The sequence below is a fragment of the Solanum stenotomum genome, chromosome 6, assembly GCF_019186545.1.
Source record: "Solanum stenotomum isolate F172 chromosome 6, ASM1918654v1, whole genome shotgun sequence".
In the NCBI taxonomy this organism is placed as follows: domain Eukaryota; kingdom Viridiplantae; phylum Streptophyta; class Magnoliopsida; order Solanales; family Solanaceae; genus Solanum; species Solanum stenotomum.
In genome coordinates, this window is record NC_064287.1 from 50,374,400 (window position 1) to 50,390,203 (window position 15,804).

The 15,804-nt window shown below is 37.2% G+C and overlaps 4 protein-coding genes and 1 long non-coding RNA gene across 8 annotated transcripts in view; 3 read left to right on the forward strand and 2 right to left on the reverse strand.

The window, feature by feature from the left end:
- The window catches only part of LOC125868254 (sphinganine C4-monooxygenase 1), a 128,120-nt gene extending 124,355 nt beyond the window's left edge, over positions 1-3,765 (forward strand). For both annotated transcript variants that reach the window (XM_049548885.1, XM_049548884.1), the window contains exon 2: positions 3,049-3,765. In XM_049548885.1, the coding sequence (XP_049404842.1) occupies positions 3,127-3,603 (477 nt within the window). In that variant the 5' untranslated portion in view covers positions 3,049-3,126 and the 3' untranslated portion in view covers positions 3,604-3,765. The remainder of the gene's footprint in view (positions 1-3,048) is intronic.
- The window catches only part of LOC125868262 (putative late blight resistance protein homolog R1C-3), a 22,771-nt gene extending 13,977 nt beyond the window's left edge, over positions 1-8,794 (reverse strand). The window contains exons 1-2 of one of the 2 annotated variants that reach the window (XM_049548891.1): positions 6,275-8,794; positions 5,048-6,179 (exon numbers count right to left, since the gene is read on the reverse strand). In XM_049548891.1, coding sequence (XP_049404848.1) covers positions 5,048-6,179; positions 6,275-8,664 — 3,522 coding nt within the window. In that variant the 5' untranslated portion in view covers positions 8,665-8,794. Of the gene's footprint in view, positions 1-5,047; positions 6,180-6,274 lie in introns of those variants that run through there. The other variant, XM_049548890.1, reaches the window with a different exon arrangement.
- The window catches only part of LOC125868253 (sphinganine C4-monooxygenase 1-like), a 185,393-nt gene that overhangs the window by 107,615 nt on the left and 61,974 nt on the right, over positions 1-15,804 (forward strand). The gene's annotated exons all lie outside the window — the stretch shown is intronic.
- Positions 1-15,804, reverse strand: part of LOC125868247 (putative late blight resistance protein homolog R1B-16) — a 144,236-nt gene that overhangs the window by 61,801 nt on the left and 66,631 nt on the right. The gene's annotated exons all lie outside the window — the stretch shown is intronic.
- Positions 11,160-13,298, forward strand: LOC125868265 (uncharacterized). The gene is made up of 3 exons (XR_007446723.1): positions 11,160-11,281; positions 11,742-11,818; positions 13,050-13,298. It is a non-coding gene; the product is annotated as an uncharacterized LOC125868265 (long non-coding RNA).

Sequence of the window (15,804 nt, forward strand, 5' to 3'; positions counted from 1 at the left end):
CTCGTTCGGAACCCCGTGCACGCAAACGAGATATGCAACCATACCAAATTCGATATTCCAGACTCAACGGCGCAGTCGAAATTTCCATCAGAGGTCATTTCGATAAAAAGTGGGTCCCACTTCCAAAAGCCATTTTAAGTCAAAACCCACAAAAGGGCTCGGATAGATATTGAAAACCTCCAGACACAAAAGAAGGGTCAATCTAGACCAAACTCGACATTCCAGAGCTAACCACGCTGACGGAATTCTCATCTGAGCGCGTTTACTCAGAATGTTGACCAAAGTCAAACTTAGGCCAAATTTCAAAGGCTAAAACGCCTAATCGCACCGACTCATACTGAAAACCTCGGGAGTCATGTCGACCATGCTACTAGCTAAAATGACCCTTCCGGAGCTGATGGATTCGTCAGAATTGGATTCCGATGTCATCTTCTTGAACTTTTGATCGAAAATGATCGTTCAAGGTTCATAAGCTCCAAAACACAAAAGCTCGCACCAAGACCAAACGAACGACCAGGTGACCGAACTGTCAGTCCCAGCAAGTCATAAATGACTTGGGGTCTCTATAGAAACGCTCTAAACGACACACAGAAGGCAAGACACAGAAATGACCATGAGGATCATTACAGGACACCAGGTAAGATAACAGAGAAAACAGTTCATAAAATTTAGGTCATTTCTGATTCATCAAAATCATGCAGAATAAAGCTTTTTTCAGTAGTGTACCTTGCTGAGAACGAGCTTGAAATTAGTATTTTGATTATCTTCGACTTGTGTTTCTTGTATATTCAAGGCTGACTTGACAACAGACTCATTGCAGTTTTCTACCTCGATGTATTGCAGAGAAAGGATGTCCATGAAACAAGAAGGGATCTCCATAAGATGTCGACATCCACGCAAAACCAATTGTTCAAGGTTAGGAAAGGCATCATCAGCTACAATCCATTTCATCAAGGACAAATCTTCTAGTTTCAAGATTTTGAGTTGAGGGAACTCTCCATTGCTCACTTTCCATTTCCTATGACCACCAAATTCAACGGTGTACAGTTTGAGTACCTCAAGGTTCTTCAGATGGTCAGCAGTTTCTGATAAGTACTGAGAATCCAGGTAAAAGCCAGAGAGTTTCAGGTATTTGAGATTTGGTGCAGAGATGCAAAAGGGGATGGTTTTAAAGGGTTTTGATTGATAAAGCATTAGTATTTCAAGCCGTATTGGAAAATTCAACACATGGTACTGATGGGGGTATTCTAAGCACTCGACTTTACATGTCAGTTTTCGAAGATTAGGTGTTTTTCTCAGCATCAATTCTGCATCCTCAACACGAGCGAAATATGGATTGGAAAGGGTTTCCAAATCATCAAATTTTGGAGAGTTCTCGAGTAATGCTTTTTTATTTTCAGGGCTGAAGTTAGGAATATACAGATATCTCAATTTAACCATATCCCAAACTGTACTAGGTAGTAATAGCGTCATAGCTGATCTACGCTTTAATATAAGAGTTTCAAGGTTCCAAAGATTGGATATGCTTGAAGGAATTGAATTCTGATCAATGAGCGCAGAGAAATACCTCAAGTAAGGGAGCTCAGTTGGAATAAAATCAACTGAGAACCCTTACCTAGAATCATTTTAAGTTAGTAGACCATTAATTGAAGTCATTTTAGTATTATTTAGTCAAATATTTAGGTGTCCTAATTCACCGTAATTAATTAGGTGGCGACTTCTTAAGTTAATAATTTGGAAATCACCAATAAGTTGTACACCGTTTGGACCTCGAGTTAAAATGGGGTATAACATATATATTATAATTTACGTTATGAAGTGTCTCAAAATCTCTTGAAACCTAAAAAGTGATAGTCTATAGTTATCTGAACAGAAATTTCATCTTTTAACTTCATATGAAATATTTTTGATAAGGAAGTTTATATGAAATGCTGAAGCTTGCAGGTTTGATTATCTTTGAGTGATGGGAAAATAGGAGTTCTGTAAAAGTTAGATTCACACTGTTGAACCTCAGTTTTGAGTCATTTGATTTTATAAAGAAAGGTTGACTTTGAAGCTCTTCTAGGAAAATAGGTTGCCAAAGCAGCTCAATCGGCATTGTTTTGATCTTGGCTGTCGATGCTGATGCTGGGGATGAGACTACTAGACGTCTCATATAGAAACTGTCTACAAGGATGTTGAGACTATCCTAGGAATAAGCTTTTATCTGTTTAATCTGCCTTTACTAAAGAAAGTGGGGAATCATTGCTCTTCTTTTGCATTTCGTTGTCTACCTTCTTCTTGGTGTCCATCTGTCTCGCAAAATTAGTTGACGGCAGCTTAATAGTTGAGAATAGGAGGCCTAACTGTGACCTCCCAATAAAGCTTTCTACCGTGCTACTTCACATATGTTTGGAATTATGGAAAGACTAAAGTAAGTTGTGAGATGATCTTTTCAACTGCAGTATGTGAGCTTGGATATGTTGAGGGATAGATTCGTTTCTCTAACCTGCAAAGAATAGATATAAAAAGGAAACAATGTAGTCTTGTCTTTCTTTTGGCTTGCGTTGATATGTGTGTAGGCTGTAGCCTGATTTGCAAAGTTAGTTTCAACCACTTCTTTAAACTAATTTGCAAAGTGTAGTGTAACTCATATCTATCCTCTTAAAAACTCTACTTCAACCTTATTTTATTTGGTGGCACTTCTCTTTATGGGTGGTCATTAGTTGGGTCTCTTGAGTCGTGACCTCAACCAATGCACTGCTTTTGTTTCCTTTCACTTTGGTAAGAGAGGAAAGTAGATAAGTTCAATTAGTAGAGGGCTAGCTCATACCGAATACAATTTATCTCCGATCAATGAGCTAAAAATTGTACACCTTTTGTATGTTCTGATAAGTAACTTAAGTATATACCATGAGGAGTTGTACTTTTCATACTTGTTTTCTCTACTTTTAGTATCTTGTTCCAATCATGAACCTGATTCTCATATTCTTGTTCCATATCATGTCAATTTTTATGTTTGTATTTTGATTAATTCTTGGTGTCTGATTATCTACTAATATGGCGCAGGTCACAGGAGATGATGGTGAATCTGGTGGGGATCAACACGCTTCAATCTTTGTTCTTGGCAGACAATTATTTGTTGCCATGTTGATGTTAGATACTTGGCAATATTTTATGCATCGGTACATGCACCAAAACAAGTTCTTGTACAAACATATCCATGCTCAACATCACCGGCTAATTGTTCCATATGCATTTGGAGCTTTGTACAACCACCCTTTGGAGGGTCTGATTCTTGACACAATCGGCGGGGCTCTAGCTTTTCTTGTCTCTGGCATGTCACCACGTACCTCCATCTTCTTTTTCTCATTTGCTACGATCAAGACGGTTGATGATCATTGCGGACTATGGTTGCCCGGAAATCTCTTACATATCTTCTTTAAAAACAACTCCGCTTACCATGATATCCATCACCAGCTTTATGGGATCAAGTATAATTATTCACAGCCTTTCTTTGTGACGTGGGATAGGATACTTGGTACTTACATGCCATATGAACTTGAGAGGAGACCGGAAGGAGGTTTTGAAGCCAAGCCTGTTAAAGATTGCAAGGAACATTGACAATACTGTTAGTACATGTTTGTCATAGAGTATGTACCACTGCAATTTTTGTCTTCTTCAAATGCTTAGTTACTCATTTAATTTGTATAGAGTATATAGTTAAAGGGTTCTGCATATATTGTTGTCTAACTGGTGTTGGTTTCGAGGTTTGAGAAAGGAATACGGTCAAATAATAGTTTCCTTTTTAAACATCGTCTCAGATCTGATATCTGGTATATTCAACTGCAGGCAGAGATAAAAGACTACTGAAATACATTGTATGCCTTGAATTCTTTAGTTCCAAGCATATGGACATGTATTGTGATTTGTAACTTTCTCATTGTTCTTTTTTTGGGCTGTTATTGATGGTGTCGAGCTCACCTCGACCATTTTACTGAGTACCTGCTTCTTCCAACAAAAGAGATAACAAGTATCTCTGTTTAGCGGTACTTAGATAGATGGGAAGAAATCTCTTAATATTTTTCGCTTTTGTTGATTGACCGCTAGGCCATACTCTCGGGTGCTAACATCTCATTTCTCTAACATGTAGCGGAGTGGCATCACAACATTTTGGTGAACTCATAAGAAAATAGAAAAGGCTGAAACCATTCATTTTAGGATCCGTAAAATCTAACGACTTACATCAAACCTCAAGGACTTGAATGAAAAATTTGTTCAAATAGGTACATTGTGAGATGTATTTAGTTTACAATGAATGCAACAGCCGTTGAACGTTTTACAGAATCTTTATTAAACGAAATAACTCATAAAGAAATTACATGTGATATTCCAAATTGCTCCAGCTACAAACTCTGGATACCCTGTTAAAGAATAACTCAATGGGCATTTCTTGAGTTGAATTTGAATGGATTACAATGGGTTGAACTCAGATTTACTGATCCATCAAAACTTTACTACAGTTAATGTTTGTGTGTGTGTGTCATGAAATGGTACTACAGGAAGCAAAATGACTATTAACACATTTGTGTTGACAAGTTGGGACTACAACCTTGTCATTATTTGGAAATCCATCATGCTTGAGTTCACCAGAGCTCAGCATTTTGTTAGTGCATGCCACGCTTTCTCAGTTTCTTCACAGCTAATTGAACTTCATCAGCATCCACATCTCCGGTCACAGTAAGTTTCTTCTCTTTCATATCAGTTGAAATTGATTCTATACCTTTCATATCGAAAAGACAAAAAGGATGAATCTATCAATTTGGTGTATTCAAAAAATAGGAAAGAAAGAAAACAAAAAGTAGTACCTGGACGAAGAAATAATCTATTAAATGCCTTGGGTATATCTTCATCATGAGATAAATTTAATTTCAACGTCTTTTCTGCAAGAAAACCAAGAGAAAAAACCAAATGTCAAACGAGGGCACCAGGTAAGATAACAGAGAAAACAGTTCATAAAATTTAGGCCATTTCTGATTCATCAAAATCATGCAGAATAAAGCTTTTTTCAGTAGTGTACCTCGATGAGAACGAGCTTGAAATTAGTATTTTGATAATCTTCGACTTGTGTTTCTTGTATATTCATGGCTGACTTGACAACCGACTCATTGCATTTTTCTACCTCGATGTACTTGAGAGAAAGGATGTCCATGAAACAAGAAGGGATCTCCTTAAGATCTTTACATCGACACAAAACCAATTGTTCAAGGTTAGGAAAGGCATCATCAGCTACAATCCATTTCATCAAGGACACACATACTAGTTTCAAGATTTTGAGTTGAGGGAACTTGCCATTGCTCACTTTCCATTCCCTATGATCACCAAATTTAACGAAGGACTGTATGAGTACCTCAAGGTTCTTCAGATGATCAGCAGTTTCTGATAAGTACTGAGAATCCAGGTAAAAGCCACAGAGATTCAGGTATTTGAGATTTGGTGCAGAGATGCAAAAGGGGATGGTTTTAAAGGCTATTGATTGATAAAGCTGTAGTATTTCAAGCCGTATTGGAAAATTCAACACATGGTACTGAGGGGGGTCTTTTAAACATACAACTTTACATATCAATTTCCGAAGATTAGGTGTTTTTCTCAGCATCAATTCTGCATCCTCAACACGAGCGAAATATGGATTGGAAAGGGTTTCCAAATCATCAAGTTTTGGAGAGTTCTCAAGTAATGCTACTTCAATCCTTGTGCTGAAGTGAGGAATAGACAGATGTCTCAATTTAACCATATCCCAAACTGTACTAGGTAGTAATACCCTGTTATTTTTCGCACTTAAACTACTCTTTAATATAAGAGTTTCAAGGTTCCAAAGATTGGATATGCTTGAAGGAAGTGAATTCTGATGAGTGAGCGCAGAGAAATACCTCAAGTAAGGGAGCTCAGTAGGAATAAAATCAATAACAACCTGGTGTTCCAAATCCAGTACTTTTAGAAACTTGAAATTTGGTAAAATGTGTGAAATTGCAAAAGCATGAGAGGATAAGGGACGACGGGCCAAGTATGGGCCATAACTCTTAGAAAGTACAGAGCCAACAAGTGAGCAAGATGCACTCCATTCTACAAGATTATCCATTTCAGTGAAGGCTAAGTGAGCATGCTGTTTGTGAGAGTAAACAGCTTTGGTAATCTGATCTCTGTGAATATATCAATTAGCAAAATCATATCATTAATTTTCAAATATAACTTGAAATACTTGATTGATTGAAAGTACCATTATTTATCATATTACCGTTTTATCCATAGTAGAAAATTCTCCTCAGCTGCTCTTTCCTTGCAGAAATCGAGTAATACATCATGAAGGCGACATGCTTTGACCATACCATCTGATCTCTGAGTAACCATTACTAGATTTCTTCCAATAAGATTCTCCAAGTAACCTTCTGCTATATCCTCCAACCTCCTGCCTTCACAACTTTTTATAAATGATTCTGATATCCATAACCTTATTAACCTTGAAATATCAATCACTCTATCCTCTAAAAATGCTCCAAAATAAAGGAAGCAAGCCTTAAGATGACAGGGTAAAACATGATAACTGTCGTCTACAATGGCCCTTGAGTCATTGTGAATGTGGGTACCCAAATTGTTGGCCACTTGTTCCCAACATTCTACTTCCTTTTCCATCTCTGACAGAATACCAGCCACCAAAACAATTGAAAGAGGGAGTTGTCCACACATTTTTGCTATTCTTAGCCCAACATCTTTTAGGAGAGGGGAGCAGCTTTGTTCACCAAACACTTTCTTTTCAAGCAACTTCCAACTTTCATATTCGTAAAACATACGAAGATGAAGGGGATCACTATCAACACTAGCATATTTGGCAACTTCATGATGTCTTGTCGTTAGAATGATTCTGCTTCTGTTATTGGCATCTGGAAAACAACCTCTTAAATCATCCCAAACACTATTTTCCCACACATCATCAACAAGGATAAGGTACCTTCTGTGCAATAAGGTTTTGCGAAGCTTATCAGCTAATTCACTGTCATGAAGTTCTCTATGCTGATCAGAATCCTCACCAATAGCATCACGTAGCAAGGACAATAACAAGTCCTTATACGAATATACTTGAGACACACAACATTGTGCACAAATATCAAATTGAGAGACAACTGACCTGTCAGCATAGAGTCTGTTGGCTAAAGTCGTCTTACCTAGACCTGGCATGCCGTGAATTGAAATGACATCTTGCCCTTTGGTTCTACTCAGTAGTTTTTTTCTTAAATTTTCTATGACATCCTCAAACCCAACAATTTCTTCATTCATCCTCGGAGTCCTTGCCAGTTTTGATGATGTACGAGCAATGACGGTCTTCATTGTATAGTCAACAGTGTTCTTTTCCTGAATCTTTGCTTTGATACAAGTAATTTCCTCTATGATATCCTGGAGCCAACGCTCGAGGCACCAATGAGGAATGCCTTTGTTTATACAAGCATCAACTACATATTCCACCTCATGTGCTTTCCTAATTATCTGTATAGCACAATCTTCATTCAGTCTCTTGAACTTATTGTGTGGCTCTTCTACGACAACCTTCAGGAAAGGTTGCAAGCTCTCAAATTCCGTTTGAATAACTTGAAGTTGATTCTTGAGGAAAGCGAGTGAATCTGAATAACGGCCTTGGAAATCCTTCAGGTTTTTCAACAGAAAATCGACATAGCCTAGTCCATGAACCCTTGGCAAGTTACAATGAAATGCCTTTTGCATGACACGGTAGACCATCACCTTGATAGGCTCAATGTTTCTGGGAAGATCAAAACTAAGCTCCCGGTTGATATCCCCCTTCATATCATAGAATGAGTAAATAAGAAGTCCAGCATCAATAATAACAGAATCCATATCTTGAATATGAAATTCCAGATCTAGTAGTGGCAGATGAATGAGATTGTCTCTTAGAAGGCAGAGCATCTCCTGAAGGTTGACCATTTGATCACTTAAACCAACTATCAGATTTTGTATTGGAGTCTCTACAATGTCACTCTCAACTGCATGCTTATTTTGAGCTTGTGGTGTGGTTGACTTCAGAGCTTGCAGAACATCAATGTAAATATTGTTGCGGCTGATGTCTGGCTGAATGGACTTAATCTTCATTTCCATGAAATCAGAACGCAAACGACTGACTTCACTTGGAGCCAAGTCTTCATTTCCGTTGCCATAGACGACTGGCAAATGCAACCAGACAACCATTGCAATGTGGCTAGCCTCAATTAAAGCATGAATATAAAAAGTAGTATGCCGGTATTGAGGCTCTATACATTTGTTTGAAACAAAGCAGACAAAAAATCTCAATAACTTCAACTCCTTTAACACTTGTTCTATTTGTTCCTTGGGTCCTGGAACAAAAAGCCACGAATATGGATCCTTGATCTTCACTACAACATTGAGGTTCTCCACAAAAACATCGATGACTTCCATCACAAATTTGGGGCTAACATCATCCACCTTGTTGGCTGCAAGTGATGTATTTGGAAAACAGTATTCAGCTCTGAATTCTTGCTTAGTCTTCCAAATTACCTCCTTCCAGTAGCTAAATGAATCATAAACATACAGAGTCTTGCTAGGTTTTCTATGACACTGAATCTTCCAAATTTCTATCATTTTCTGTGAGACTTTTAGCATACCACATTCACTTGCAAAAGGTAACCTTTTCAAATGGAGAAAACAATAGAGGAATTTTAAGTCCCATAGAAAGAAATTTATTCGATCCCTTGTAACATCCAAGTACTTTTGATCTTGCAGCGTGCTAAGGAGATGATCTTTCAGTGTTGTGGACTGGGAAAGAAGAACAATTGAGATACAACACAGTATTATAGTTTATTTCTTCACTTCTTCATCTCACAACTAACTTACTATTAAATTAGTGGACACAAACGGCCTACATAATAAGTCGCATGAGATAAGCTGATTTATATTATGTCACATTCAAAGACATATTTATTTATTATTTCATTATTTTACGACCAACAATTATTTGTCAACGATGAAGATCTGTGAGTAGAATATATATTACTCAAATTTCAAATTATGTGAGAGTGTTAGACTAGACATAAAATTTAAGAATAAAAGAAATTGTTTTGAAACTTATAATCTAAAATAAATAGTAATATTTACATGAGTATTTTTTTTTAATGTATACCACTAGACAATTTGTCTTTTATTAACATAAATATCCTCAATAGGGATAAGTACAAGCAAAGGGGGCTAGGTCTTACCTTACCAATCCTATTGTGAATCTCTATTAATTAACAAACATGAAGAAAATAAGAACTAGATATAGAAAAAGTGTCATAGGGAGTACAGAAGATAATAAATAGCTCTCTCCCCTACACGTAAGATATTTTGAAAGAGTTGGGCCACACAAACAAAAAAACAAAGTCATTGCTGATCCACAAAGATGAAGTGCCAAAGAATTATTCAAAAGGTATTATACAATATATCCTTTAACTTGATCTCGATTTATATTTATGTTCTCCAATTTTGATTGCACATAAATAGACACTTAAACTTGTATAAAATTAAACAAATAAAAAAATACCTTTGTAATTCTTAATAATGTGTTATGAGTATGCAGTTGTTCTTTCTAATATTCAGTTTTTGAAATATAATTTAGTTTAATTAAAATATTTGTTAGATTTCAAGAAATGATAATTATTTAGTATTGGTAGTACTATTGCAAAAATAATATACAAATATATTACATATACTTTAAATTTCTTCTTTTTCTTTTGGTATTTTATTTTTTAATTGATACATGATATTTTATTTATCCATATAATATTTTTTTATTCAATTGGTTGCATATGATGAAGAGTTTGACATATGGAGCAAAATATGGTGGCGAATCTATTTGCAAAGGAATGGTAGAAAGAAAAAAAATGAAGTATAATTAAAAATCATTTTTTAGATCTTTTTTTTTTTTTTTACTTTAACTTGTATTAGTAGCTTAAGCTACTTTTCCTAGAATTTTTTAAATTTTGATCTGTATAAATAATTTAGCTACATGTATTGTCAATGTTAATCATTTGATCTTTTACTATTCTACTTTTTTTTTGTTATGAAGCACAATTAATATAATCATCCCATTTCAATAACAAAAAAAAATTATGATTATCCCATTTCATTTTTATTATACTTGCAAAAACACAATTGAAAATAAAATATTAATTTCATGATGACATTTTTTTGCGTGTGTAACAATCTGTTTTTGTCACTATTCTTTTTTGTTTGAAATGAATTTATAATTTTTATGTAGTCACGGATGATTGTATTTTTTTGTTCTTTTTTTGTATTTTCACCCCTTATTTTCATTTATTTATTTTACACATAAAATCAATGCATAATTATTAATACATTTAATGTAATAAAATTGTACATTTCAATTATTTATAACTCATATGTAATGACCCTCTTGGTCATTTTTGTGTCTTGCCTTCTGTGTGTCGTTTAGAGCGTTCCTGTAGCGACTCCAAGTCATTTATGACTTGCTGGGACTGACAGTTCGGTCACCTGGTCGTTCGTTTGGTCTTGGTGTGAGTTTTTGTGTTTTGGAGCTTATGAATCTTCAATGATCATTTTCGATCAAAAGTTCAAGAAGATGACATCGGAATCCAATTCTGATGATTTCATCAGCTCCGAAAGGGTCATTTTAAGCTAGTAGCACGGTCGACATGACTCCCGAGGTTTTCAGTGTGAGTCGGTGTGATTAGGCGTTTTAGCCTTTGAATTTTAGCTTAAGTTTGACTTTGGTCAACATTCTGAGTAAACGCGCTCGGATGAGAATTCCGTCAGTGCAGTTAGCTCCGGAATGTCGAGTTTGGTCTAGATTGACCCTTCTTTCGTGTCCCGAGGTTTTTGATATCTTTCCGAGCCCTTTTGTGGGTTTTGGCTTAAAATGGTCTTTGGAAGTGGGACCCACTTTTTATCGAAATGACCTCTGATGGAAATTTTGACTGCGCCGTTGAGTCTTGAATATCAAATTTGGTATGGTTGCATATCTCGTTTGCGTGCACGGGGTTCCGAACGAGATCGGAGTACCCCGTCGGGATTTTTAGTTGTTGGAAAAATTGCAGAAAATCTGCAATATAATGCAGATTTTCAGCAATATTTCCAAAACTTCAAACTCTCTTTACTCTCTCATCTTTCATCCGATTTGGGCGATTCAAAAGGCAAAGTTGTGAGATTTTTCGAGGGCAACGCGTTGGTGAGCTCGGATAGTGGTTTGGGGTTCCCGTTTGAGGTAATTTCGCGAAAAACCTGACTGCTGTACCTTTTTCGAGTCCTTGTTTTTGGAATTTTTGTTTTGGTCATATCTCACTCATTTTAGCTCGGTTTTGGGTGATTCGAAGTCCCACGTGTTGAGAATTGTCGTGGCTTCATTGTAGAGTGTTCAAAGAGTGCTGGGCACCTTTTGATTTTCGTTTATTTCGAGTTTTGGGCTGCTGCTGTAGGGTTTCTTTTAGTAGATTAAAGTGTGATTTCTTGCTTGTTGGTTTTTGCTATGTTTTGAGCCTCGAATTGTGTTCCATTTTGGGACATAAGTTTGGGATGCTGTTTAGGGTCTCTTGACGGAGTCAAATTCGGATAGTTCGATGCGGGTCCCACGATTCCCGTTTTGACTCCAAAATTTACCCGTCTCTGTTTGTTGTGATTTTGGTGTCTAAATGACCATAGTAACGTTGTGACTCTATTTTTGATAGCGGGGTAGCGTTTTGAGACTGTTCGGAAAGGAAAAGCTCCGATAAAGTGATTTGGAGAGCGCGCGGTTGGCCTTAAGGTAGGCTACGACTTTCCTTTTTTTTAGATTGAGCTTAATTGTGTAAAAACACGTTGATTGGAGTGAATTGGGGGTGGGTACCAGTTTACTACCTTACTTTGATTAGATACCTCATGTTAGGATCGATTGGCCATATTTCGGGTATAGTATCATGTTATCTGGTTTAGTAGAGTTGCATGTCTATGTGCTAAATGCTATTGTATGCTTGTATGCTTTGTATTGTATGCCTTAGTCTAGGTTAGACTAGCATTGCCTTAGACTTATGACCCGTGTGGGCTGGATAGCCTTGACTTTCTACCCACGTCGTTCGGATGACTTAGCTCCTTGTAGACTGGAGTAGCAGACTTGAGTCTGATAGTTTGAGCCTTAGATTAGGCGTTATCGCTGCTTGCTGCACTTCTGTATCTTCTCCCTCTTATTCTGCGGTTCCGACGCATTCTCGAAGGTTTAGTGCATCACTAGAGGGGTGGGATTGAGATAGTATAGGCTTGGAGCCTTTTCTATGATTTCTTAGAGTGGACGGCGTTCCACGGTGGTTGTTGTGGGATTGGATCCTATTGGAGATACCATCACCCCCGGGGTCGTTCTTTCTAGCTGGGCTGGGAACGTATCGCTGGCTGGGTAGACTCGGTGATATCGGCGATCGCCCCCGGGCCTCTCTTTCTAGCTGGGCTGGGAGTGTGCTGCTGGCTGGGTGTCCCCGGGTCGCTCTTTCTAGCTGGGCTGGGAGCTGACTGCATGGTAGGACGACTCGCGATATCTACCTCACTCACGGGTCCCTCTTTCTAGCTGGGCTGGGAGTGGACTGTTTGGTTGGGTGCCCCCTAGGGTCACTCTTTCTAGCTGGGCTGGGAGTGCACTGCTGGCTGGGTGGAGTCTGATGGATTATCTTAGTTACTTTGGGCTGAGAGCCCGATTTTCTTCTTTCTCAGTAGACTTAGCTTTTCCGTGTACCTGTCGAGCTTATGGGGGTTCGTTCAGGTTTTATTTAAGCTTGTGCACGAGTGTACCTTCTGGGCTTATGGGGGTCCAGTTAGGTTTAGTCTAGTTGTACTTAGTTTGTTTCTGGTATGCTCGTGTGCTTTCTTTTCTTATCCGTTTGACCTCTCTGTGTCTAGATTCTATCCTTTCTTATTGTTTTTACCCTTTTTGCTCAGTCGGCCTATGATGCCTACTGAGTACCTGTTGTGTTGGTACTCATGCTACGCTCTGCATCTATTTCGTGATGCAGGTCCCAGTACCAGTTACCAGCGGTGATTAGTTCCAGCCTTCTTTTGCAGTTGTGATTCGGAGACGAGGGCGAGCACTTGGCGTTTTGGGGTTTGTTCTGTCTCCTTCTTTTGTTTTAGCTAGTCTTGTTGCCCTCGAGACACGCTCTGTTGTGGTCCACTTTTGGGACTTGTACTCTTTATTAGATAGCTCTGTACTAGTGACTTCCAGGTTCTGGGAGGGATTTCTATATATATTTATTTTGGGTTGCTTCCGCTTTGTTATCCTTGTTTAGATTATTGTTTTCGCTAGTTTCTACCCTTTTGCTCATTGCTTGATGTTCTGGGTTACGGGTTGGCTTACCTACTGGTAGGGTATAGTAGGTGCCATCATGACTCGAGAAATCGGGTTGTGACATCATATCTATTCATTTACTTGTAACTTCTAATCTTAAATATTATTCATAACTTTTGTATGTTTCATTTTTCATAATTCTTATAAATATATTTAATTAGCATTTAAAAAATTATAATAAGCAAATATAATAATAAAGACATAATAAAAAATTTAAAAGTTTTTTTTACGTTATCAGAATTTGTATGAAAAAGTACTCCTACAAAAGATAGAGAAAATTCAAACATATAAAATATGAGTGACTTTTGTGTTATAAAACAAAGTTGAATCACTTTATAATTGAACTATTCAAAGTTGAGTGACCATATTCGTTGAAAGTGGTATTTTGGGAAAAGGGTATTTAGCTCCGACATCCAGTTTAGTCTTTCAGATTTCTGTTGGGAGGTGAAAAAGGAAAGGGTGATGTATTTGTATCAACAAAATCTCGTACCTTCAGGATGTAAAATGGGAAGACTCTCACTTAAGCAGAAATGTGACAGCACCATTCCAAACCCACTTGTGGCTTTTGAGATTACACTGAATATATTATTGTTGCTCTAACAAAGTTACCCTCAATCTCTTTAAGACTTAATCTATGATATACCATATATGTAATACCTGCAAGAATGTTTGATATCTTAAAACTTCAGTTCTTCGACCTTCAAAACGTTCTGAAGGGAACTGTCCACGTAAAGATGCAGCAATGTATCATGTAGAAGCAAGATCTTAACAGAGTGGCATTACAACATTTTGGTGGACTCATAAGAAGCAAAACGGTAGCATAACTCATAAGAAAATACAAAAGGGTGAAACCATTCAATTCAGGAGTCACAAACATTAAGGACTGAGTGAATAGTTTGAAATGTGTTTAATTTAAAATTACAATGAATTCACCAGCTGCTGGGAAGTTTACAGAATTTTTATTAAAAGAAACAACTCATAAAGAAATTACATGTGATGTTCCGAATTGCTCCAACTACAAACTCTGCATACCCTGTTAAAGAAAAACTCAATGACTCAATAGATCAAAAAATATAGTTATAGTTGTCCAGACTCCAGAATCTTTAGAGCTACAAAACTTACATAAACAAACGATCCCACAAAGTTATGATCTTTCTCTTTTTGGTGTCAAATTTTTAGCTCCAAGAATACACATTTTAGTTTAAGATCACAACCAACACCATAACGAATGTGATCTCACAGATACGGGTCTGCGGTAGGTAGAGTGTGTGCAAATCTTATTACCCTTACCTAGAGGTAGATGCACTGTTTCCAAAAGATCCTCGGCTCAAGTAACGCATATCAAAGCAGTTCAAAATACAGAAGTAAAGCAGACATAACAAATAATAAAGATTTTAGTTTACGGCCAATAAATAATTACAATTGTTGTTTTTCTTTTTATAAAAATATTTATAACTTTGTGTGAGAACTGCCTTAAAAATGTCCATTTACCATACAACAAAAATCACAGTTGAAAATGGGTAAAAGTCTTAGGTCCTAGCTTAAGTAACTAGTTCCTCAACCTTGCTTTGAAAATCATCAACAATACCATTAATTTTGCAGATGTGGTCATCAGTTAGAGGTGATAAATGGGCGTTTTGAGTTGAATTTGAACAAATTACAATGGGACTATTGTCAATTTTCAGCTGAATGCCTCTCAAAGTGAGAGAGTCTTTCCATTATATAGAGAAAATAAAGATTACACATCCCTAAAGATCCGCCATTCCTATCCCTAAAGATCAGCTATTCTATTTATACAAATCTGCCATTGAATCCCTCTAAATCTGCCTTGCTATCCCTCCAAATCAGCTATTCTATCACAATATTTATTCACATGATTCTACAACAAATGTATATAATCATGCTAATTTATATCACTATATAATTACATTAATATATACAATCATTTAGTTGTCTATCATGCTAACATCCCCCCTCAAATTGATGCTGGTGGATCAAGAAGCATCAGTTTGCCTACTAGAAACTGATGGCGTTGCCGTGCCATGGATTTTGTAAACGCATCAGCTATTTGAAGATCACTGGACACATGTGGGAGAGTGATGACACCTTTATCTACAGCTTCTCGTATATAATGACAATCCACTTCGATGTGTTTGGTTCTCTCATGAAAAACTGGATTAGTAGCAATCTGAATAGCACTTGTATTGTCAGCGTGGAGAGGAGTAGGATGAGATTGGGGAAATCCAATCTCAGCAAGTAATCCACGAAGCCATACAACCTCGGAGCAAGCAGTAGACATGGATCGATATTCAGCCTCTGTTGAAGATTTTGACACACGATCTTGCTTTTTACTCTTCCAAGATATCAATGACTCTCCAAGAAACATGCACCAACCAGAGACTGAACGACGAGTATCAGGACAT